This window comes from Triturus cristatus, chromosome 2_2 (assembly GCF_964204655.1).
Source record: "Triturus cristatus chromosome 2_2, aTriCri1.1, whole genome shotgun sequence".
Taxonomy (NCBI): Eukaryota; Metazoa; Chordata; class Amphibia; order Caudata; family Salamandridae; genus Triturus; species Triturus cristatus.
In genome coordinates, this window is record NC_140582.1 from 895,222,311 (window position 1) to 895,246,250 (window position 23,940).

The 23,940-nt window shown below is 41.7% G+C and overlaps 1 protein-coding gene across 3 annotated transcripts in view; it reads right to left on the reverse strand.

The window, feature by feature from the left end:
- Window positions 1-10,368: 10,368 nt before the first annotated feature.
- PCDH7 (protocadherin 7) overlaps window positions 10,369-23,940 on the reverse strand; it is an 810,835-nt gene continuing 797,263 nt past the window's right edge. For all 3 annotated transcript variants that reach the window (XM_085642302.1, XM_085642303.1, XM_085642301.1), the window contains one exon: window positions 10,369-13,340. In XM_085642302.1, the coding sequence (XP_085498428.1) occupies window positions 12,961-13,340 (380 nt within the window). In that variant the 3' untranslated portion in view covers window positions 10,369-12,960. The remainder of the gene's footprint in view (window positions 13,341-23,940) is intronic.

A 23,940-nucleotide genomic window follows, 5' to 3' on the forward strand; every position in this document is an offset into this window, starting at 1 on the left:
TGTGCACCCAGAGCGTCACAAAAAGGGATGCTACAGTAGCTCAGGGGGCTCACAAATAGGGGGGAAATACCTACTCATGGAACAGCCGCAATCCTTGTTAGGGTGAACAAGAAAATGTTACTAAATTAATCTGCGCTTAACCCATTGGAATGTATGGAATGTTCTGCATTCTGTCCATCAATTGTTATTTTTGCATTTGTCACCCCGAGTGGGACGGGTATGTCCAGACGTGGGTCCCGTGCTCACCATGCCACTGGAGTCAAGCTATTGTGCCTGATGAGGGCTGAAAGCCTGAAACTGGTCCTAGGATGCTTGTTGCCCTGGCCTGACAGTTCAGGCTGGACTTTTTCCATTGGGCGCAGGGTCAAGACTGATTTGCATATGGCTGGGTCCAACCTGGAATGGCATGGTGAGCAAAAAAACAATGGATTTAGGCCGAGATCTCTGTACTGGGGTGAATGTATGACAGTGTTCTGCATTCTGTCCCTCAATTGTCCTTTTTGCATTTGTAACCCATTAGTAGCATGGCTGAAAAGCAGTAAGGCTTAGCTTAGAGGCAATGTGTAAAGTATCTATGCAGCACTTAAACAACCCAGCACCATTACCCCTTTGCATCAGGGTTAGTGTAGTACAGGATTTTGTGCTTGCATCAAAGGTTATCATAATTTTTACCAAAGCCAGCGCAGTCATTGCCATATCTCTACACACACACATTTCTGGAATACTCTGTCATCAGTAGAGAATTATTCTGGGGCTGTCACAAATTTCCTCAGGTCAATACCATCCAGGCCATGCACGACCTCCGAAGCTCATCAGCTTGAATGCTCTGCTGAGCCTTTTTAAACAGTAAGGTGGGGTAGGGACACACTGCCTCACACCCCAGGGCCATTGCCTCTTTGCATCCTGGTTAGTGTAGTGCATTTCATGCTTGCTAATTGCGCTATTTGTGTACTGCATTTGCTGGGATGTGAGGCAGTGTCCTTCCAAACTCCCTTTGGTTTAAAAGGCTCTCGTGAGCCAGCAAGCTGACGAGCTTTGGAGATGCACATGTGTGTCTGTGAATGGTACTGTAACCTGAGAGCAATTTGGCACCATATCAATCAACTCCAGGTAACCTTTCTTTGCTCTCTACTACTTCTGTTCTCCACTCAGTAAGTGCTAAACCCAGGAAGACGTGTCTCGAGATATACAGCCATGTCTGCACCAATGTTGGTGTAAAACTAAAGTTAATTTTGAAGTAGGCGCTAACTATGTACTGCATTTACCAGGATGCAAGGGGGCGAACTGTGATGGGTTGTGAGCACTGTGCTCCCAACACGACTTCTGATTAAAAGGCTGCCTTGAGCCATCAAGCTGAGCTGAGCATCGAGCTGTTGAGCTTTGGAGATGCACCTGTGTGCCTGTGAGTGGTGCTGTGACCTGAGAGCATTTCCAGCAACCCCAGATGCGTTTTCTTTGCTAACTACGACTTCTGCTCTCTAACGATGAACGGATAAACATAAAAAAAACAAGTCTAGTGATATACATCAATATCTGCACCAACTTTGGTAAAACACTACAAAAATGTTTGAAGTAGGCATTAATTGTATACTGCATTTACCAGGATCCAAAAGGGGCAAACAGTGCTGGGATGTGAGGTAGTGTACTCTCACCTCTTCTGTTTAAATGTCTCCCTGGAGCGCAAGCTGATGAGTTTTGGAGATGCACCTGTGTGTCTGTGAATGGTAGTGTGACCTGAGAGGAATTTGGCAGCATTTCAAGCAACCTCAGATGATTTGCCTTTGCTCTCTAATACTCTCTACTGATGAAGAACTAAACCCAGAAACTCATGTCTAGAGAGATACAGCAATGTCTGCACCACCTTTGGTGAAAAACGACAGCTAATTGTGAAGTAAGCACTATTTGTATGCTGTGTTTACCAGGATGCAAAGGGGCGAACTGTGCTTGTACACAAGGCAGTGTGCTCCCAATCCCTCTTCTGTCTAAAAAAATCAATATATACATGTATACAGCCATACCCACACATCTAAATATGTACATGGCAGGGACAAATGCTTTTGCCATATAGGAAAAGCCTATTTTTATTTATTCATAAGTCACCCATTAGGTGTGCCTTGTACATCCACTGGGCAGGGTGCAAATATGCAAAAATAGGGCATATTATATATACTTTCACAGTGAAATAAAACCTAAAAGCTATTTTACTGTCTAAACCTTGATAGACTTTGCCCTGAACAGGCGTAGATGGAATTACAATCTGTATTTTCTATCTCTGCTTGGGGAAATGCTAGAACAATGCTTCAATGCTTCAAAGTTATTTCCAACTTCATTTTGCCTTATTTCAAGAATATGGCATGACACAACTAAAGATTATTGCCTGGTTTACAATGCTTTCTTCACCTGAAGTGCCACACACCTCCATGTTAGATGACACTTGAATAGAATAAATAGTTACTGCAATCTTACCTGCCCTAGTGACATAAAGGTTCACCTAGAAATTTAGTTTCTCCTAAGACAAAATCCAAAAGTGATGACCTTTCTTTATCCTTAAGGTGATGGGAGTTTTCTCGCAACACATGCGTCAGAATCAATAGTGGTGGCTGTAATGGAACAGCACTTGCAACACGTTTCACCTGGTCACTCCATGATGGATACTTGACAGATGTATTGCGACCACAGTACCTAAACCACACTAAACCGTAGCCTGAGGATTTGCTTTGGGTAAGGAAAGCCAGTGCAGATATATTTATCCTTTCAGAGCCTAATAGCTGGTGCTAATCATGTAAAGAGTGTGGGTTATGTGTCTTCCTGTGTGTAAGTACCCAAACTCCACATAGTTTCTCTTTGCTGTGATCAGTAAGTCTTTAGTTCATGTCCTTTTGCTGTTTGAGGAGTGTTATTGTTAGCCCAGTAGAAATGGGATACTCACATCTGCACCAGAAATTCCACCTCTTCCATCACCCAGATAGATTGATTAACTCTTGATTGCCCTTCCAGAAACAAAGCTGAAAATCACAAAGTGAATTTATTTTGCTTTTCACAATATTGCCAACTATATCAACATGATACCATCAACCATACCTCACTTTTCTGCCAACACAGGGTTTGTAATTATGCTTTGAACATTATCATTATGGGCTTCAAGCCCCAACATGCAATCTGATGTTGGCTAAAATGTCAGAATTGGCTGACGGTGTCACACATGGCATGAATCCACTTGCCAGGTAGGTTTTTAAATTCTAAACAGTTATCTATTCCGTTTCAAAAACTGAGCTTGTTTCATATGAAAAACCGAAAAATGAGCTCTCTTCAGTCTATCAAGCACAGATAATTTTAGTCACTTTGGCTTTTGTATAGGGAAGCAGCAGGGCAAACCTTCCCAACACAAAGAATGGAAAGAACAGCTAACAGCGGTAAACGCAGTGGTACACGGTTCTGTTACAGGGAAAAGGGAACATATTGCAACCTTGCAAGCTTCCTCTCTGGCAGAATATGCACAATTGGAGCATCGACAGTGCAAGCTTTTCTGCCTCACAGAATAGGTACAGATGGGCAGCAGATGTATAAATGCAGCTTCGCAATCAAACAGGTACAACAGAGCAGCAGCTGTGCATATTCTCTGTTTAACAGGAATGGTGCGACTTGCTCATCAGCAGTGTAAGCTTCTCCCTCACAGGCGAGGCACAACTCAGACAACTGCAGTGCAAGGTTTGCTTCACTGGAGAACAGGCGCAGCATTGGAGCAACAAGCCAAGCTTCCCCATTTAACAGAAGGCCCCTGCAGTGCAGGTTTGCATTCTTGGCCAATCAGATGCAGCACTTCAGTAGCTGTGCAGGCTTCCAGAGTTGATGTCCAGTACAGTTACCTCAAGACAGAATGATACAAAGAAAAATACGCCTCTGTTGCTTTTTTGTAATAAACCCTTCATTGCCCCTCTGGTCTCTATTATTACTTAATGTATTAGATAGCTGCCCTCTATCTTTATCCAGTCTCTTTCTTTCCATTGTCTCCCTTCCTTGTTTTTCCTATATCTCTCTGTTTACTTTTTTTGTGTTCACTTCTTCAGCTTCCGTTCCTCTCTGTTTCTAGTCTCTTACTCTTCACTTGTCTTTTCACTCTTTTTTCTTACATCTGTGTCCCTTACACCCTGCCTCTGTATCCCATATGTCTGAAACGTATGACCTAGTCATATTCTTTTTCTCAGTCTTTAATTTCCTCCCTAACTAGTGGTAAGACTTTTCCATATCTGGGAGTCATGTTTTCTGCCTCTGGAGCCTGTCACCTAGTACTGCACATCATACAATGCAGTTCTCAAAGGCAACTGGCTCATTGTTTTCCCTCCCCTCACCTCGCGGTGGGGGGCAATTGAAAGCCATGTTGCAACTTTATAAATCTCAATGTGTCTCTATTGCCACTTACGCTTCCAAAATCTGGGAGTTTGCAAATTGTGAAAGTTTGCAAAATGAAGAAAATAGGTGCTGTAGGCGACTCCTCAGACTACCAATTTCCTCTACCCATACTATGTGCCATGAAGAGCTAAACTTTCCATACATAACTGATTTTATTAGAGTGAGGCCTTTACTATTTTGGCTATTTAGCTGGAGTAACGAGAAGGCAGCACTTACAAGAGATCTAATAACTGACTGCCTTTCCTGTGATAATGGGCTCTGAATTCCGTGGTTGGTATACAATACATCTGAATTAGGAAAGATTGGCATGTTGGGGTTTTTCACAGAGACAGATTTAAGCCCTAGTTTTAATAAAAGGGAAGTAACTTTTTATGAACTAACGCAGGAAAGATGCCTTAAAAGTGCAGAAGGGAAACCTGTGATCACCTCTTATCTGTCTTTGAGTGTTTCTGCGGCATCTCATGTGTATTTAGGGCAGCCTTGCGGGAGATAGGAAAGCCCTTTGTCATTTAGGTTTCGAGCTGACACCGTCAAATATTTACTGTGTTTTCCGCTTGGGTATCAACCAAACGTCGCTGCTATTCCGTGTCTGTGCGATAATAAGACGGGCCAAACTATGTCACACTTTTTATTGTCCTGTAAATTTTATGATTTTTTTACAAGGTTATTTTTTGATCCCGCTTTTTAAAAGTTAATCCCGTGACATTAGGCAGTGTAGAGCTATGTTTTTATCTGTTATTCAACTGGCCGGCAGTAAAACATGTTTACACATAGGTTCATTTCTGAGACATGCTGTGAGGCACTTGGCACTATATTATTTTAGCAACTTGCTGCTATCTGCAATTTCCTTTTCTGATATATAGAGTAGAGTTATGTTTTTATTTCTTCCTTAATTGTCTGACAATGAATCATGCTAATACGTAGGCTAATTTAAGACATGTTGTGAAGGCACTTGGCACTTTATTTTTTAACAATTTGCTGTTTTTGTTGTTTTTGTTTTTGTTCTCCCTTCTGATAATATTCAATTATGTTTTTAACTGTACGAAATGTCTATTGTTATATTATGTTACTTTTATGGATGGAAAGCCTTCCAAATAAATTGTCAAACTGAAACAGAATCCTCCTCTACACAACATACTGTGCCTATGATGCATTTCCACTTACTCCCGCTGACCTTTTTCCATGCCCCTCTCTTCCACCATGAGTTAGTTGAAGGATTTTACCATGCTAGTTAGGCGCATTTTTTCAGGAGTGCCACCATGCACCAACATCTAGTAAAGCTGAAATATCTGTGACTTGTATTGTAGTATAGTATGACATATCTTTCTGGTGGCAGTGTAGCCAACCACTTTCACAAAGAACTGTTCCTCCTTTCACCTGTCTCACTTCACAGTCTCTTTCACATCCATCTGCACTTTAACTCGTGCTTTCTTTTCATCCCCCTTTATCTTGAAATACATGCTCCTCACTAATTCCCCTTTTTCAGGCTCTCGCCTCTCTTTTCACTCTCATATATCCTCCTCCCTCATGCTCCTATCTCGCACTTTTAATTGCCATGTCCCATTCACCTCTAACTGCTGACACCCAATTTTCTCTCAATCCCTCACATGTTTATCCAGATCAACACAAACACTATTCCCTTCCTTACATAGCATAACATAACATAACATTTGTATTTGTGAAGTGCACGTTTACCCAGAAGTGTATCTTGGTGCTGAATAACAGATGTTCATTGTTACCCAACTTAATGGTACTCATTTTATCGATCTCGGAAGGATGCAAGGCTGAACGGAATCGTCAGGACTTAAACATGTCACTATGACGTCAAACACAGGCCCCTACAGTGGACAAATGAGTCCACTATGCCACCAGTCATCTCAGTTTCTCCTCTGATACCTTCCTTTCTCAGATCTTCCTTTTGCATATATGTTAGTCTCAACTTCTTCTCACACCCTAGGGTAATCCTCTCTGTTCCGAACACTGCTCCTACCATCTCACTCTCTCTTGCCCAACTCAAATCAATTATCTCTGAAACACTCTCTCTCACACACACTTAAGAACAAATATTCTTCTCTCTCTCAAATCTTCCTTTCTCTTGCAAATTCCTCCTAGCTGCCCTTCTGACACACACCTTAATCTTTCTCATACTCTGCCCTTCTCTGCTCACATCCTTACCTGTTTCTCACATGCTGGTTCACTTTTTATCTCTCTCTCTTCACATAGATTCACACTTGAAAGGATGGGTTGTTTTTATGCTTCCTAAAATACATTGGCACGTATTTATAATTTCCTTATTACAGGTGACTTGTGACGTGTAGCCACACAGCTGTAATAACATATTACAGTTAAATTGTGATGTCACAATGCGTGCTGCCAAAGCCAGCGGCCAAGGTTGAAGGCACAACAAAGCTGCATGGTAAGACACCAAATTCTGTCTTTTCCTTCTATTGCTGTGCTTTTCTGGATCAACGATGATAAACAGAAAGAATATATTTATGGCAACATATTTAATGTTTCCATGCTTTAGGTCATTTTATGAATGATAGAATCTCTCTCTGCATGTTTCTACATGTCCTGATTGTTCAGCATTTTTTTATCTCATTTGTAATAAACTGATTCTAATCTTTTGCTTCAAATATCTAATTTCTTTCTAGTGTATACCACATTCTACCACTTTCAGGTGAAAGAGCACCACACCTAACATTCAGGTGTTTTTGGAAATGGGATGTTTTGATTATGTAATATAAGGAATAATGTACCACCAGCCATAAATTATAAGTCGCATGTTACCTCGGGGTTCCATGACCTTACAAAATAACTCGTCCTTCTGCCTTTAACTCTTGGTTGACTTGCAATATCCTTATAATGTACAACAAGGGGTACCTTATCCCATATATAACCAATACAAATGTGGAAAGATTACTTTGTTCACGATTAAACTAGTGAAAGTAAAACTGTGTTCAACAACTTAGTAGTATTGACCTAGAGCCCCTGCTGATGAGTTCTTAAGTGAAAATTCTGTAAAGGATCATACATTTGAATCAATACAATCATGATTTAAAGATGAAACAGGAATATTTAGCTGTGCAAAAAGCAAAGGGAAGGTTTGGGACCTTTTACAAGCTGTGGTACTTTGTGTTGATTGATTGGTTTACCTTGAAAAGTAGAAGAATTGTAACCTATTGGTTCAGTGTTCGTTGGAGCAGCATTCTCTGTGTGTATGGTCTATTGGGCACACCCTTGCCAACCAGTTTGAAAACGATTTGAATGCAAGTGCTCCGGCCGCTGTGAAATTCCTTATCTGAAGTTGCACCTTTTCAAAATGTTGAGGGGTGCTACTGCCAACAGGATCCACCTGGTGGGCCTGGACAGGAACAAGGTTGGTGGAAATGGCATCAGAAGGACCGCCCTTAAGTGCTTCCGATGCCATGTTCGCCAGCGTTGGGCCCGTGGAATGTGTTCCCCAAATATGACGTCCTCTGCTGATCTCTAAATGAATATTGGGAACCATGAAGTAGGTGGACAAGACACCCATCAATTTTTGCCAAATGTCACATTGCTACTCACCCTTAAATGTCATCCTATGCGTGTCAGTTTAATTCAGCATTCAAGTGCCTTTCCCATGTTTATTATTATTGTCAATGGTGGCTGGCCAATAACACATCTTTTAGATTCTGACACAAAAGGAAATGGGTGTCTGGGAATCCTTCGGGAAATGAACAGATAATATACCGTTAAAATAGTTGCAAACCTAATAAGTATATCCAGATTTCTAAACAAAATTCCTTAGTGGCTCGTCCCCCGCTGTCATCTCGAGGCTTTCACCATTTGTACAGGCGTGCAGGAATGTCATGGATAATGCCACACTTGCCTTACTCAGGCAAAAACACTATTATGAAAACATAAAGGGTGGATATGCCACAAAAAGGAATGAAAATTCAACGTACTTCCAGGGTATTTTGCTGATGAATGTGAGATGTGAAAGAGTTGAAGCAGAAACACATAGAAGCAGTAGCGAGGCCGTTTATCTTTAGCAGGTGCAAACTGAATTCAAGTTTTTTTACTCATACTGTCCTTCAAATTATTTAACTTTACTTGAGATTTAATGATGAAGTACACTTAAATAGAGAAGCTTGTTTTGAACATGTTATAGTTTAATTTCCAGTGACAATAACGACAAGCAATTTATTTACAGAAATCTGTACAAAAGCAAATTAAATGATGTAAAATATTTCATAAATAGAAGTGAACTCGCGTACCATACATGTTGCCATGTTTAGCATAACTGCGTGCATAGTGACCAATAATAAACACTGATAAATTGTCTTCTGCTTCACTATCAACAACCAGGCTGCAGAACAATAGTCAATGAGTAATACTACACACACATTTCGTACCACACTGAATGCAAGTTCTTAAGCTGCAAGAAGTTCTTCTTGAGCGAGTACCTAGAAGAAATAGCGGGTTTTGGCTTCATTGAGAGTTGCATGTTCTCTCAAACAAAGACACATAGCTTGACTAAACAACCCCTCTTCTGGGAATTGGCTTCCCGCTCACATTTTATAGGAGAGGATTCATCAGGACAGCACATATCAGTAAATAACATTTGTCCTGCAATGTATTAGGGATTAAATGACGGCATGGCCGCCTCGCAAAACATGTATGTAACAGTAGACACTGTCAAAACACATCTATCCTCACACGTGGTAGAGACGCTTCCAGCCTCACTCATTGATTGGTCTTACAGAACTCACAGATGTGTGAGGAAGTCCAGCGTGAATGCCCTCGTGCCACTTTTTCCAGGGAGTCTTCTTTCTGTATTTAATTTCAGCGGCCTATAGAGTTGATTTGCATACAAAGATTCGAGTGAATGCGCTAGTTCTAGCAATTACAGATTTCGCGAGGACTTACAATGCAGCTGTCTTTTACCAATGGCGATATATTGAGATTACCAGCTGCAGTTTTTCACTAGGTCCAATGAACTGCCCCATTCCCAATTTATGCACCTCAGAATGTGGGGTCATTGGTTTTATCAGTAATAATACCAGGTGCTTCCCCGTTCCAAAGTGTAAAAAACTCGGAATGATACCGTTTTCCTCCCACAATTCCGCCAGTTTACTCACGGAGGAAATCCTGAGGTAAGAACCCCAAAATCCTCAGAACCCCCTTTGTGCCCCAGTCGGTTTTCCCGAAGGAATTTTCCTCTAAACTATACTCAATTATTTGAGATGTTTTTAACATATTGTGAAACTAAAGCAATTTTGCTGAACGCCAGGCAGCAGGTCAGTCTGAAACCACAATCACAGAATAGTTCAGCTCGGTAAGTTCTGTTAATTAGTTCTCAAATATTTTTAGTCCCCAAAATGTGTTTGAAAATCAGGAATATCAATTAAAGCAAACATTCGAATAAATGCATGTTACAGCAATACTCATCTTTAAATTGATAGCTGTGTGGGTGTTGGTGTGTATGTATCTACACACATACGCAAATATGAATATTTGTATACAATAAATAATGTAATCATTGTTTTAATTATTCAAATGTCTGTTTAGCAGTTGCTTCAGGCCAGGCATCACTAGATAGATGTATATTAAGGTAAAATTCTTTCAGTTCATTAGACAGTTCTGATTTTTAAAAATCCTTTCATTATTTCACATTACACAAAGAAAAATTGAAAGCAACAACGAAAAATAGTCTAATGATTATCTTAAATGAACGACAGGACCCTCTTTGATTGCTGGAAAGGCTTGCAACTTTGCTCAGTCATGTGTGATATTTGTGCCTGGCCTCTTTTGTGGGTTCAGCAGAAGGCAATTTTATTTTTTACATTTTTTATAGAGCTTCAAAAAATAAACGGACATAAATTTACAGATTCAAAGTAAGGTGGGAGTAGTGTGAAGAGTCCAACCCAACCACCATTTTACCATAATAACAGGTATACAAGGCACGGTTGTATATTTTGCATTCACTCTTTTATTTTTTTTTACTTTATTTTTTTATTGTATTTTGTTTATTTTGTACAAAAGCACTCTGTATATGAAGTGGTACCATCTTTGACCTATTTCAAATAAAAAATATACAAACACAAAATATATTTCTGTGTCATGCCAGGTACACATAGTAATCAATATATTGTGATGGCTATTGGTCAGTCCAGTGAAAGTTCTGTGAGTACTTACAATGAACTTGTGGTCTTCCCCTTTCATTTTGCATGTAAGTAGATGCAGAATAGTACTGTAGATGTCGATGACTGACAGCAATGCTACTGATGCGGTGGAAAAGTTGGTGTATGACTGCTGATCCACACAAACAGAAGGTCTTCTTGGACCTATATTAGTTGTGGACACTGGAAGTTTCAACCAATAATTAAACTTAGGTTTTTTCAAGATTATTTTTTACAAAAGGTCAGTTATGATCAATGGACGTATTTTAATGAACAACCGTACTGTTTGATACTGTATTCCGTTGGAACATGCAAGAAAAACTTTGTATACTTTACAGAAGTATCTTTAAGAGGCATTTTTTCTCAAGAAGTTCTTGCAGATTTAAAAACACAGAACTGCTTTACATAGTCTCAATTTCAATGTCCTGGTGTAGTATCTCGCTTGCCATTCCAAAAATAACGCCGTTATTATTAAACATATTTTCTCTTTGTATAAACCTGTGCCCATTTAACAAACTCACAATCCGAAAATGATCGGTGGAATGGAGGCTGCAATGCTCGGTGAAAGTGACAGCCCAAAAAGGCAGATGGACACAAAGAAAGATGCAGGATAGAAACAGATGTGGGTTGTACTGGTCTATCGAGCTACCTTTTATGCTAGGATACTCAACAGCATAACTCCTGTTACTCAGCAACGCATAAACAATACCTGTAGCTAAAATACAGGAGAGAGCTATCTGGTCATGCCTTACAGTTCAGTTAAACATCCAGGGAGTTGAATATATGCTTCTCTTCTGAAGCCGTCCTTATTGGGTGGACCGATTGTCAGCGGTAGGCCAGTATGCAAGCTCAGCTGTCCATTCCATTTCTTTGTCATCTGCAGCTTCAATTCTGCACATGCAGAATGCCGTTGCCTCTTAATTGTGCAGCCATGTGTCTCATTTCCTTTTCCATTTACAGTGTGCATGCAAAAGTGTAATAAATGTCACCACTCACTGCTCAGCTGCCATCTTAGGTTAGCAGGTTGGCCTGTTTTTTTTGTATTTTGAATCTCCACATGAGCACAGTGCAACAGAAGTCATCATTTTGTTATCTGCCCTAAATAATATGACAGGGTCATTGTTCTGACTTTTCAAGACCTAATCAAATATTCAGTTTTTTTCAGGCAACCTATAGCAGGCCTTCAACAAGAGCGATGAGCAGTTTGCACCCATTGTGCCATTGGATGCCCTCCTCCACCAACTGTGGGGAAAAGATTTGAATTTTCCTGGAAATAAATATTCCCAAAGTGGAAATTCTTCAGTCCGCGTACCCTTCAACGTCTTTCCTTATTAATGAATTTTCTGAAGTCTGATCAGCTTATAATTCTTTTTTCTTTATAAAAATATTTCTCTAGGTGCAAAAGAATATACGCCGAATGATGAAGCCAGTCAACATTTGCCCTAGATCCTTTGGGCATTCACCTGTAAATTTAACGGGGATAACTGTCTTGCATTCTTCACCTTCATTGACTATGGTGGAGCACAATTCCAGAATAGGAAAATGAGCAAATGTCTATTTGTTTTTGAATATCCAATTGTGCTAGGCAAAGATCAATTACTTAATATCGTAATGTACGGATGCTCTAATCTTTGGCCTTCAGTATTTGTTTTTATCCCAGACAGGTGATGATGAAGATTTTGTTAAAGTCCTACTTGCGACTGGAAAAAATCATATTTAGCAAAATGAGAGCAGAAATGAGTTATTATCTCTCATTTTCTCTGTGTATTTGACTCGAAAGTTTGAATTTTAAGGACAAAATATAAACCTTGATTTTAGGAGTCTCTGTGAAGTACATTGACACTCTTAGTGTGGGTACATTAATATTTTGCTGATACCAGCACCATATATAGATATTAAAGCTGATATTCTTCAAAATGTGCTCACTGGATTTACCTTTGCAGTAATTCATTTTGAAGAATTACCACTGGTTGTGACTAGCAATATTCTGATCAGAGGCGTGAGATTGTATTGCTGATCTATGATTATCCACACTAGGTCAAATGACAACAGGGAAAATCATACTTTTTAAAAATCATGCTTCATTTTAGTGATACAAATGATGTGTAGGGCTCTTCTATTCATCCTTGAGACCATGAGAAACTTGCAACCATCAATCAGGGAAAAGAAAAATCAGTAAAGGGAAATAGGCATGCAAATACCGCAACAATATCTTTACATTGTACAGAATATTCAAACAGGCCATATTATTTAAAAGCCTGATGTGATCGCAGAAGTCGCAGGCAATCTTTTGTCTCTTTGGTGCCCCCACAATTTATTTAGATACATTGTTTTCATTGAAAGAATGTGGCTGGATTCTGGTCTTGTATGAAAACCCTGTTCTTGCCTACAGATAGACTTCCCTTCGTGTTAAAGTGTTGACAGAAGATGGCTTGTAATCCCCTGTTTGAGTAAGGGGAATATCCTCGGGGCTGGCTTCCTCATTTTTGCTGTAGGTAGCTGCACTGAAGGTCTCATATGATGAGGTAACCTTTTTGTTGAGAAGGTTTCTGTTACGATCACCCATCATTGAGGCTTCCCCATTGGCCAGCTTCTCCTGGCTACCCCGTTCATCCACTGGCATAAAAGTGGAAAGTTTTGGCTGGTTCTTCGGCTTCCTTTCGGGGGATGTGTGTACTGGCATCCAGCAGGAATCTGAATGGCCATATTCTCCACAATCCCTGGTGCACTTTCCGGTCAGCGCTACATCAGGTAGAGGCCTTGCATCTGCAAATACAAAGGAGAGAGGCATGTCACACGGAGAAACAACAAAGTGTTTAGAACATCTTCTGACATGGAAACATTTAATGGAACATGAAAAATATAGAACATTCAATGTCGTAAGTAGAAGTAATACATTTTAAAGCCACATCATTTTGTTTACATTTATTTTTTATATAACTCAGGCAAAGTCATATTCGCTTGTCAAAGAGATGAATATTAGAGGTCCTTTGTGCAGGGTTGTTACCAAACGTTTTCCCATCCTCCTGTGTTTTTTTCTGATCTGTTTTTGTTGGCTTTAGGACTCTGGGCACTTTCCAACAGCTGATCTGTGCTAAAGTACATGTGCTCTCTCCTTTAAGCTTGGTATGCTTGGCTTAGACCTATTTGGCATATTTAATTTACCTGCTAGTCCCTTGTACTATGGTATCCTTTATACCCAGGGCTGTAAATTACATACTTCTAGTGGGCCTGCAGCACTGCTTTCGGCCACCACCAGAAGGAGCCTTTCAAATGTGTCTCAGCCCTCTGCCACAGCAGTGCCTGTGTGCGCAGTGTACTGCTACAGTGACTTGGTATTTAAAGTTACTTGACAAGTCTCGAACTCCCCTTTTACTACATATATGTCACCCCCAAGGTAGGCCCTAGGTTGCCCTTGGGCAGGGTGCTGCGTTGGTAAAAGGGAGGACATGTGCCTTCATTGTGTGGCATGGCCTGGAAGTGACAAACAGCCTACTTGGGTCCTTACCACTGTGAGGCCTCTCATAAGTGTGCATTGGGAATTCCCTGATATGTTTTTCTTTCGTAATTTCTGATCTGGAAGGAGTAGCTTTGCCATGATTGGTATGTTTGGAATGGTGGTGATAAATCAGCCCATTGGTGAAAGTGGAATTTTCATTAAAATTTTAGAAATGGCACTATTAGGAAGTGGGCATTTATGTGTGCTTATAACTCTTTGTGCTTTGCAGCCTGGCTCCAATCAACATCTGGTTTAGACTGACAGGGGCCTGTACGTGAATTCACTCTACACAGTGACCCAAATGGAGTTGAGCCCTGCATATCCTGATGGCCCATCAAACGGATAATGGGCCTTCGTGAGCTAGAGCGGTGGGATGAGTTGTCACTGACACCTGAATAGGACTGTCCTCTCACAATGCTGTCTCCATCCTGTGTCCGTGTCTGGAGCTAGGGCTGGGTATTGAATGGAGGTTTGTTTGAAGTTACCTCCACATAAAAGACATTTTGACTATAAGTACAGGGGCTCTGACCCTATGTTTTTAGACATTGCGTGGGACTTGTAACCAGAGGCTGCTGGCTCTACATAATGCACCAGAGGATTGCTGTGCTGTCAATAGGAACCACCATTTGGACTGCTTGCCTTGTTGGACTGGTCTGCTGCCTGCTGATCATTGGGGTGCAGAAGGGACTGACACTTTCCACTTGTTGCCTTATGTACTGGAATGATGCCTGCCTTCTCCTTGTGCCCCCAGTTCTCTCCAAAGGCATGTTGGCTGTTACTACATCTGCACATGGTGAGCGCTGCATTTGATAACTCTACTTGTGCCAAAAATAGTTTATGGAGAGCACTTGATACTTTCCAAGCAGTCAGCGCATGTCAACGCTTCATTGGTGGCAATCTGCTCAAAGTTACGCATGTTGTGCGCTTTCATCGTGCACTGGAGCAGCTTGTGCCCCAGCACTTTGCAGTTTCTTGGGACTAGAGGGTGCCCTAGCCAGCGCAAATGGAGCATGCTCAGCTGACTCATGATCAAGACCTGCAAGGCTCAAGAGACTCAGCCCTTTGTGGGGGTTAGGACGCCACAGCACCTGCTAGATAGCACCCATTATCGACTTCACAACTCCGAGAGCTTTCGCAATGACTTCGGGCCCGTGACCTCTGAGGCTGCCTAACACACCAGTGCTTCTTGCTCGGCTCCAAGGAGTTCCAGAGGCCTATAGAGTTTTTCCTCACCCCTGTGGAATAGGCACTAGGAAGTGCTGTGCTCTGTCATGAGCAGCTTTACCCAGGTGAGCTGGTTGGTTCCCGTGAAAGGCTGCATTTGGCAGCAGCTGCACCACGGGTTCGCTGGCAGCTGCCTTTGACCACTCTTCATGCGGGAGGAACCAGCGAGGCCTCTCGTATATCTATAGTACGGGTTCCTACCTTGGGGGCATTTGTTTGGCAGTGAGGGCATTTCTGGGGAGAGTCCTCATGGGTCCTTGAGTAAGGAAGTTGAAAACTGCTGTATCCCGTGGAATAGGCACACAGGTGCTCTGGGCCCTACTCTTGGTGATTGTTTACCTTATAACCCATTTTAGGCATGCAGATGCGCTGCAACTTATATTCTTTTAGGGATATTTGGTGATCCATGCTGTTATGGTGTTATGGCGATAAGTGATGATTCGTGGGATTTATTTCATAACCTGTTGCCTCTTTGGGCCCTTATGTGAGGAAGTATATTGTGTTTATGCCTTGCACAGTCAGGATAAGGAGTACCAAAGCAGGATTGCCTAGTATGCACAGCATTTATGATTCTATGTGTATTCACCCTCTAACCTAGCTGCTGCATTTCCAGCCCTGATGTTATGATATGTGTCGTCGTTTTATGCCTTGCAATGATAGGATATGTGCTTAAATGTGATTAATTTTGGCCCCATGTTGCAGACCAAGCGTCTCTTGTTTTGTTTTTTACTATTCAATATTTTCCATGTGTAATGCAACCAGTTTTAATGTATGCACTTTTTTAGATGTGATCAATTTGGGCCCCATCTTGTACATCAGATGTTATCTGCTTTGTTTTTTATATGCAATGTAATTAGTCTTGATGTGTGTACACTTTTATGGTTGTTTTACACATACCAAATAAAGGTTTCTTAACTGAACTGACAGGATAACGAGTATTATTTCAGGACCTGCAGAATATGTACAGTGATGGTGTTTTCATGACATGTGCAACATATAAATATTTATCTTATTGGACTAACTGTGATGTTATGGCAATTGCCTAGTTGGCAAAGTGATTTATGGTTTATGTCATGTTTGGTCTATGCGTTATATACAATATATTAGATCTTTTTATATAATATTGTGTGAAGTCTCTTTTGTGGTGTACTTAATGCATCACTGGTGTGTATGTTGCGCAAACGTTTTACACATTGCCTCTGGGATAGGTCTGACTGCTCTGTCAAGTTACCAAGGGGGTGAGCAGGAGTTATCTTGTGTGTGTAACTCCCTTGCCCGGACTAGAACGGGGGATGCTGCTTGGCTTAGGTGCATACCCTAGCCAACCATTTCTAGCACATCTTATTAAAGGTTGGGTCAGAAGCCCCATTTTCAATTTTTTGTTGTTGTCAATAGGATAAATAATGTTAGGTTTAGTTTATTGTTATAGTTCCAAGTCAATTGAAAATAAATCCAAATTTAAGAGAACTAGGGAAGTTTCACAATATTTTCAATGCTATGAGAAAGGGCAGATTTAGTGAAATGTGTGTACTTTTTAAGAACGTGTCAAGAAAAACATGTTTGAATCAGCAGGATGTTGTACTAAGAAATGCCTACTGCAAACAACTATGTGAACAGTAACATAGCAGGTCTCCTGATATTGAAAGTATATAGCTAATTTGTATGCACTTGAAAATTGGTGAATTTAAAAGTCAGAAATACCAAGACACCCCAGTTGTTTTACTAATAGGGATAAATAGGATCTAACAAACTTTGAAAGCACCTCCATGTGCATTTGAAAAGTGTGCGGATGTAGTAGCATCAAATGTAGATGGAAATAGAGACCAATAGCAGACCTGCCGAGCCTCAGTGCAAACCAGTAGCAATATTAACACCATGAAAAAGATAAGCAAAGGCATATTTTAATAAGACTAAACAATAGGCTCTCCTTATACTCAGATTTAAGGTACTCTATCTAGCAGGCCTAACGTGGTCCTTGTATCCGTCTTGTGCTCGATTGTGGTCAGTCTGAACTAGTGACTTTGTCCCAGTCCAGTGCAACCAGATAACCACAGTTCGGGCTTTGTGCTTCTAGGAAGTATTTTCCCTCAGACGTTTAAATTGCATATCTCTGGTTCTACTAACTGGATGTGTGTAATTTTGGTGTTAAATAATTTATAAAATTTTAATCTATTGTTCCAAATTGGTGAAGGATATTTCTTGTGTTGTGTTTTCAATGTATAGCTCTTTGAAGTGCTGCATAAATACTTCACACATTGTCTCTAAGTTAAGCCTGACTACATTTGTGCCAAGATACCAAAGGGTTAAGGACAGGTGAATTAGGGATTTGCCGGTGTTTCACCCTGAAAGAGACTGTGGTTGCTGTTTGACTAGGGCTTCACTCCCTTAACCAGTAAAACAATTTCAAAACCTTCAAATACCCAGCCCCTTCCCTTCCACTCTGTACCAGAGCAGAGCAGTGGTGGAGGCAAATTGCCTGGGGCACACTTGTTTTTCCAGCACACATTCTGCTCTGCCATGGCATCCTCAAGGCATAAATCCTGCAACAGCAGACTGGAATTTAGTGTAGAAACCCGGAAATCTGGGAATTTCTCAGCACTTGCCTCGGTAGAGTGTAAGACATCTGACTGTCCATAGACGTCTCAATAGTAACAGGGTGCAATAGCACTTGTCTTAGTTTTTTTCAGCTGATAATCCTGGCCTTTGGAGCACTCCAAGTGGGTTGCATGTGGATATGTCAACAGTCTATGCCAACCACAAAGCAACGTGGTAATTCCATAATAAACAATCCGTGGGGAGATCATCTATCTTCCCCATCTTAATCCTTAAAGTATTTCCATAACGCTGCAGGTGATGAGATCTAATAGAATTGTTTGAGCTGGCTCTTTTGGACAAAGTCAGTTTAGCATTAACTACACTGTCCCCCCAGTATCTACTCTGGAGCACTGCACTCCTCCCCAACCATGAAAACTCTTGATCAAGAGTCCTGCTAGGTAGTTACTTAGTATATTTTACAAGATTTTATGACAGGTTTTGGGCACTTGACATAAGTTCTCGGAGTACTCTGCACACATTTTCATGGACATAATAAACAACTCAGTAGAAATACCTTCATATTCTTGCTCTGACTCACACAATTTGCAATGAGAACACATACTGAAATCAGTAAATGCTTAGCAGCACTAGGACTGAAGCCACTACCTGTGGCTTTCTCCCCAGCTTTGGATCCAGTGGACGCTGATAAGCCTCCAGAGGGTTTCTGCGTTGAATGTTTTGCAGAGTCATCTAACTTACGTTGTGGGGCATGTATTCTGTAAATTGAGCAGATGAGCTTCTAAAACATGTTCAGCTAGGTTTAATTTACAAGCACAAAGTCAACAAATTATTTCCTTGTATCTAGTGACTCAAGATTTTAAAAGTACCATTCAACCAAGAGACCCATTTTTCAAGTATCTTTTTCTCAATTTCCTTAAATGTTTACTAATGCTCTCGAGGCGTCAGGTGGAGTGTTTACCAAAGCACTCTTTCATCTTTATACTTGGTCAGTCAAATCATCTTTGCACTTGGTCAGCCAAATCCATCTCCAAAATGACGTGTGTTCTTCTGAGAGGCAAACAACTGAATAGGTCTAATGTTTTTTCAATGTGAACTGAGCATTTGGCTCATAAGTACAGATATGTCTGGCCTCAGCCTGACTAGTCCAACCCAAACCAGTCCAACCTAAACTCAACTCACAACCCAGCATATCTTTCCTCATTTCTACTCAATCCAAAATCAAGTACAGAACTTAGGTCAGCACTTATCTTGATTAAGTTTCAAGTATGAATGATTCAGATAAGACTTCAGGGCCAAGCATACTGTACACCATTTATACACCTTACAACTTGCAATGTGTGTGCTTGTGTTTGTGAGCTTGTGTGCTTATGTGTGTGAGTATGTGTGCTTGTGAGTGTGTATGCCCGTGTGTGTGTTACTATTGGTAAAAGCTGCTGTGTACTTTCGGTTCAGACCATCTAACAATACCTAAAATCTTATTTATCCTACCAGCTGATTTTTCTTCGGGCTCATTGTTAAGCCGGTCTACCAGTTAAAACAAAAACATAGGAAAGAGTTGGATGAATGTACATCTCAGGTCTGTAATCAGTGAAGACAATTTTCAGACCTGAAGATCATCCATCAAAAATTGAGAATGTCTACTTATGACTTCCTAAACTGCAAGGTGCCGCTAAATTAATTTGTGCATTTGAGTATAACTTTGTTACATAAACAAAAACATTTACAAGGGCAAATTTTGTACTTCGGAGCTAATGTAGACACTTAAAATGTTCTGGAAGTATAGCCTAATTTTAAATCAACTAAATCTCACAGAGTAAGGTAGCAGCAGCAGGTAGGAACCACACACAGATTCACATTGTGGATGAATTCCGCTTTTGCACGTCATTTCTCATCCATTAAACAGGTGCACATTATATCTGACAAGAGCAGGAGTATTGAATCACTATGAGTACTCACGTGATGGACCAGTCAGCAATAAATATATATTGCTAACTCAGATGATGGTATGCCCTATCTGAAGTATATAGCACCACCTAAGTGTGGGGAAGGAAGCAAGTCCTTTTGATATTATATTCCCTCACACACCTTAGTGGTGTCATGCTTCATCATCGGGACACCCTGACGCCTAGAGGTCAGGGTGGGCTCGACCAATGTTTCAGGGAGCACTTAATATGATGATTTTGGCCAGGGGGTATAAAGATTAAAAATCGGTGTCAGACCCCAGTTTCCCTTTATTCTTGGGATTTGCACTAATATTAAAAACAAAAGAAGAGGGTATCCAGGGATATTATGGTCCTAGGACGCTTTTGCCAACATGTTTCTGTCCTTAATGTCCCATGAAGGGTGCACGGACATTCATCAGGGTATGTACCCCCTGTAAGATTTAGAAAAGTAGAAGGGAAGTTCCCTATGCTAATGTGCAGTAAGGGAAGGTAGCTGCTCCTTATTAAATTCTATCGTTCTGTAAATGAATTCACTCCATCTGTGAAAAACATAAAAGAAGACGAACAACATATAAAGCGCGTCAATTCCCTTTAGCAAAGAAACATATCATCAAAAATAATGTGATTGTCTCTATACTCTCCACATCATCATACGTGAAACCATGAAATAGAATGTGCGCGTGATTAGGGCATAGCCACTCGTATAAGTGACACACAGCATTGTGGCGTATATATATTTTTTTAGGTGGTGGAAATTTTCCGCATCCTATTTTCACTCATACTTGTGGCGTGTGATAATTAAGGTGGCGGTATTATACCGCATCCTATCTACACACATCCATTTGCGTGTAATTATAAGACATCAGTCTTATCAGTCGAACCTTCAGTGCATCAACACGAGTTTAAAACAAATCCACTCCTAATTCATTCCTATGTGGTGAATACGCATTAACACTCTCGCATATGTCACACAATGTCGCTTACCCCAATCTAGGAGAGGATAAACATCATGTGGGACCACTATACGTAGGGTAGCCCTGTAGCCACACACTGTGAATTCGCAACATAAAAATTGTATGCAAACCGGTGCATCCCCGACCATACGACCAAGGTTTTTGACATGACCGTTCATAGCGAGGAAGTCCAGTCCCACACATTGTGGCCGAAATATGAAAGAAAAGGAGAGAGAAGGAAACGAGGCAAAGTGGGCAACTACTCACTCGTAATCATTCTGTGTCTCAACTTGCTGCCTCGTGTACTTAAATCAGACATTCATATTACTCACGGCACCAAGGGTCCTGCCCCGTGTAGACACCTATTCGGTATTGGTTCCCACAGCTTGGAATCACTCCCGCTGTGGGAACCAATGGTGGCGTGAGTAATATGAATGTGTGATTTAAATAGACGAGGCAGCAAGTTGAGTCGGGGATGCACTGGTTTGCATACAATTTTTATGTTGCGAATTCACAGTGTGTGACTACAGGGCTACCCTACGTATAGAGGTCCCACATGATGTGTAGCCTCTCCTAGATTGGGGTAAGCGACATTGTGTGACATATGCGAGAGTGTTAATGCGTATTCACCACATAGGAATGAATTAGGAGTGGATTTGTTTTAAACTCGTGTTGATGTACTGAAGGTTCGACTGATAAGACTGATGTCTTATAATTAAACGCAAATGGATGTGTGTAGATAGGATGCGGTATAATACCGCCACCTTAATTATCACACGCCACAAGTATGAGTGAAAATAGGATGCGGAAAATTTCCGCCACCTAAAAAAATATATATACGCCACAATGCTGTGTGTCACTTATACGAGTGGCTATGCCCTAATCACACGCACATTCTATTTAATGGTTTCACGTATGATGATGTGGAGAGTATAGAGACAATCACATTATTTTTGATGATATGTTTCTTTGCTAAAGGGAATTGACGCGCTATATATGTTGTTCGTCTTCTTTTATGTTTTTCACAGATGGAGTGAATTCATTTACAGAACGATGTAATTTAATAAGGAGCAGCTACCTGCCCTTACTGCACATTAGTATAGGGAACTTCCCTTCTACTTTTCTAAATCTTACAGGGGGTACATGCCCTAAGGAATGTCCGTGCACCCTTCATGGGGCATTAAGGACAGAAACATGTTGGCAATAGGGTCCTAGGACCATAATATCCCTGGATACCCTCTTCTTTTGTTTTTAATATCAGTGCCAAACCCAAGAATAAAGGGAAACTGGGGCCTGACACCGATTTTTAATCTTTATACCTCCTGGCCAAAATCATCTTATTAAGTGCTCCCTGAAACATTGGTCGAGCCCACCCTGACCTCTAGGCGTCGGGGTGTCCCGATGATGAAGCATGACACCACTAGGGTGTGTGAGGGAATATAATATCAAAAGGACTTACTTCCTTCCCCACACTTAGGTGGTGCTATATACTTCAGATAGGGCATACCATCATCTGAGTTAGCAATAGATATTTATTGCTGACTGGTCCATCACAGGAGTACTTATAGTTATTCAGTGTTTACCCACGGGAGGGCGTACTCCCTCATAGAGTTCCTCTCGGCCCCTTGCCTAACTAGGAATCTTTCCTAATATAGGTTTGTGTATTATGTTAAGGGCAGGAGTATGTCTTTTTAGGATGAGCCTGGGCAGCGCATGTGCTATCTGCGAGGCATGCTGTATTAGAGTATGGCCATGAAGCTCCGCCCACTCTGCGCCCATACTTTTCATTGGCTTGTGTCATTGTTCTCGGTAAATGCTGACTTCTGATTCAGTAATAGGCTTGTTGGTTTCTCCTTAGTACCGCCTGGTCTTCATTTGTAACCTCCCATGAGGACTGGACCTTTTGCTGGTGGTGTTACACGGTCTGTTTTATCTCCATCTGTGAGCACTAGCTTCTTGAATGATTTTCAACCTTTCCACCCACGACGTGCTTTCCTAATACTGATGTGCTTTATCACCAGCATAACCAGGCGACGGGAACTTTCACCTTATATTTCAGCCCTGATGGAACATGTCTGCCCAGTTTGCTTTTGTCAATGCTTTATTTGGCACATACAGCTCAGCACAGCGCTCAATTAGAAAGCATGTGTTTTTTATTGGTCCCTTGCCGTAGACAGTAGGCATTGGAGACATGAGGGGGAGAGCGGGTAGCTTTGCCAGCGTACACAGGCCGGGCTCGGGCACGCTCCTCTCATCCCCTCACACTGTCTTTGCCTGCTCACACTCTATCCCCGCAGCTAGCTTTACAGCCCGACATGAGAGGACACCGAAGTGACACTGAGCCAAGGCCTCTAGAGGCAGGCTGAGCAAGCAAACTTTGCACAAAGCTGCTGCAGCTGGAGCGAGTCACCGATACACGAGGCATACAACTGGCTACCAGGGGCGGCTGGTGCATAGGGGCGAATGGGGCGTTGCCCCACCAGCCTCCGGACGGACGAGGATCGGAGGACAAGACACTAAGACACTAGACAGACACCTTGAAACAGTGTTAGCACTGCAGTGCAGCCCAGCCTTGTTGTACAAACACACACACACCCTGCGCATGACGTGTGGTGGACGTTCGTTCGATTTCAATATCGCCCAAGTCACGCATGTGCAGAGTGTGTCTGTGAGGCAGTGGTGAGGGCAAGCAGGCGCTACCTGAAGCAGCTGGTTTTCCAGGACTTCGGTCGGATTTTCGGCTCGCCCTGATCTGACGTAGTCACGTTGCTCAGCTCAGAGAACATTCTTCTAGTTCTAAGATCCCGCCTCCTCCCCTGACTGGATGACGTTGATACAGAGTCATCCTATGACAAGAGGCGGGATTTCAAGTACAGAGTACTGCTTCCTGCGCTGAGTTCCATTTCCCTCCTTCCTTGAACCAGCTTCCTTCAACCCGGTCCGAGACTGAGAAACCCATGACCAAGCAGCTGAAAACAGTGAGTGAGTAGTACTACTTGATTCCCCTTATTGGAGCAGCAGTATCCAGGGTGGAGGGGGTGAGGAAGGAGTTTATTCCAGCGCCGGACCGGCTGTGAGGAACGTTTTTAAAAAATATAGATTTCATTCCCCCGTCCGTGCGCGACCCCCCGCGACTGGCTAGAACCCCCCCCCCTCCTGCCCCCAGAAACGAGAGAAAGAGCACGACCCCT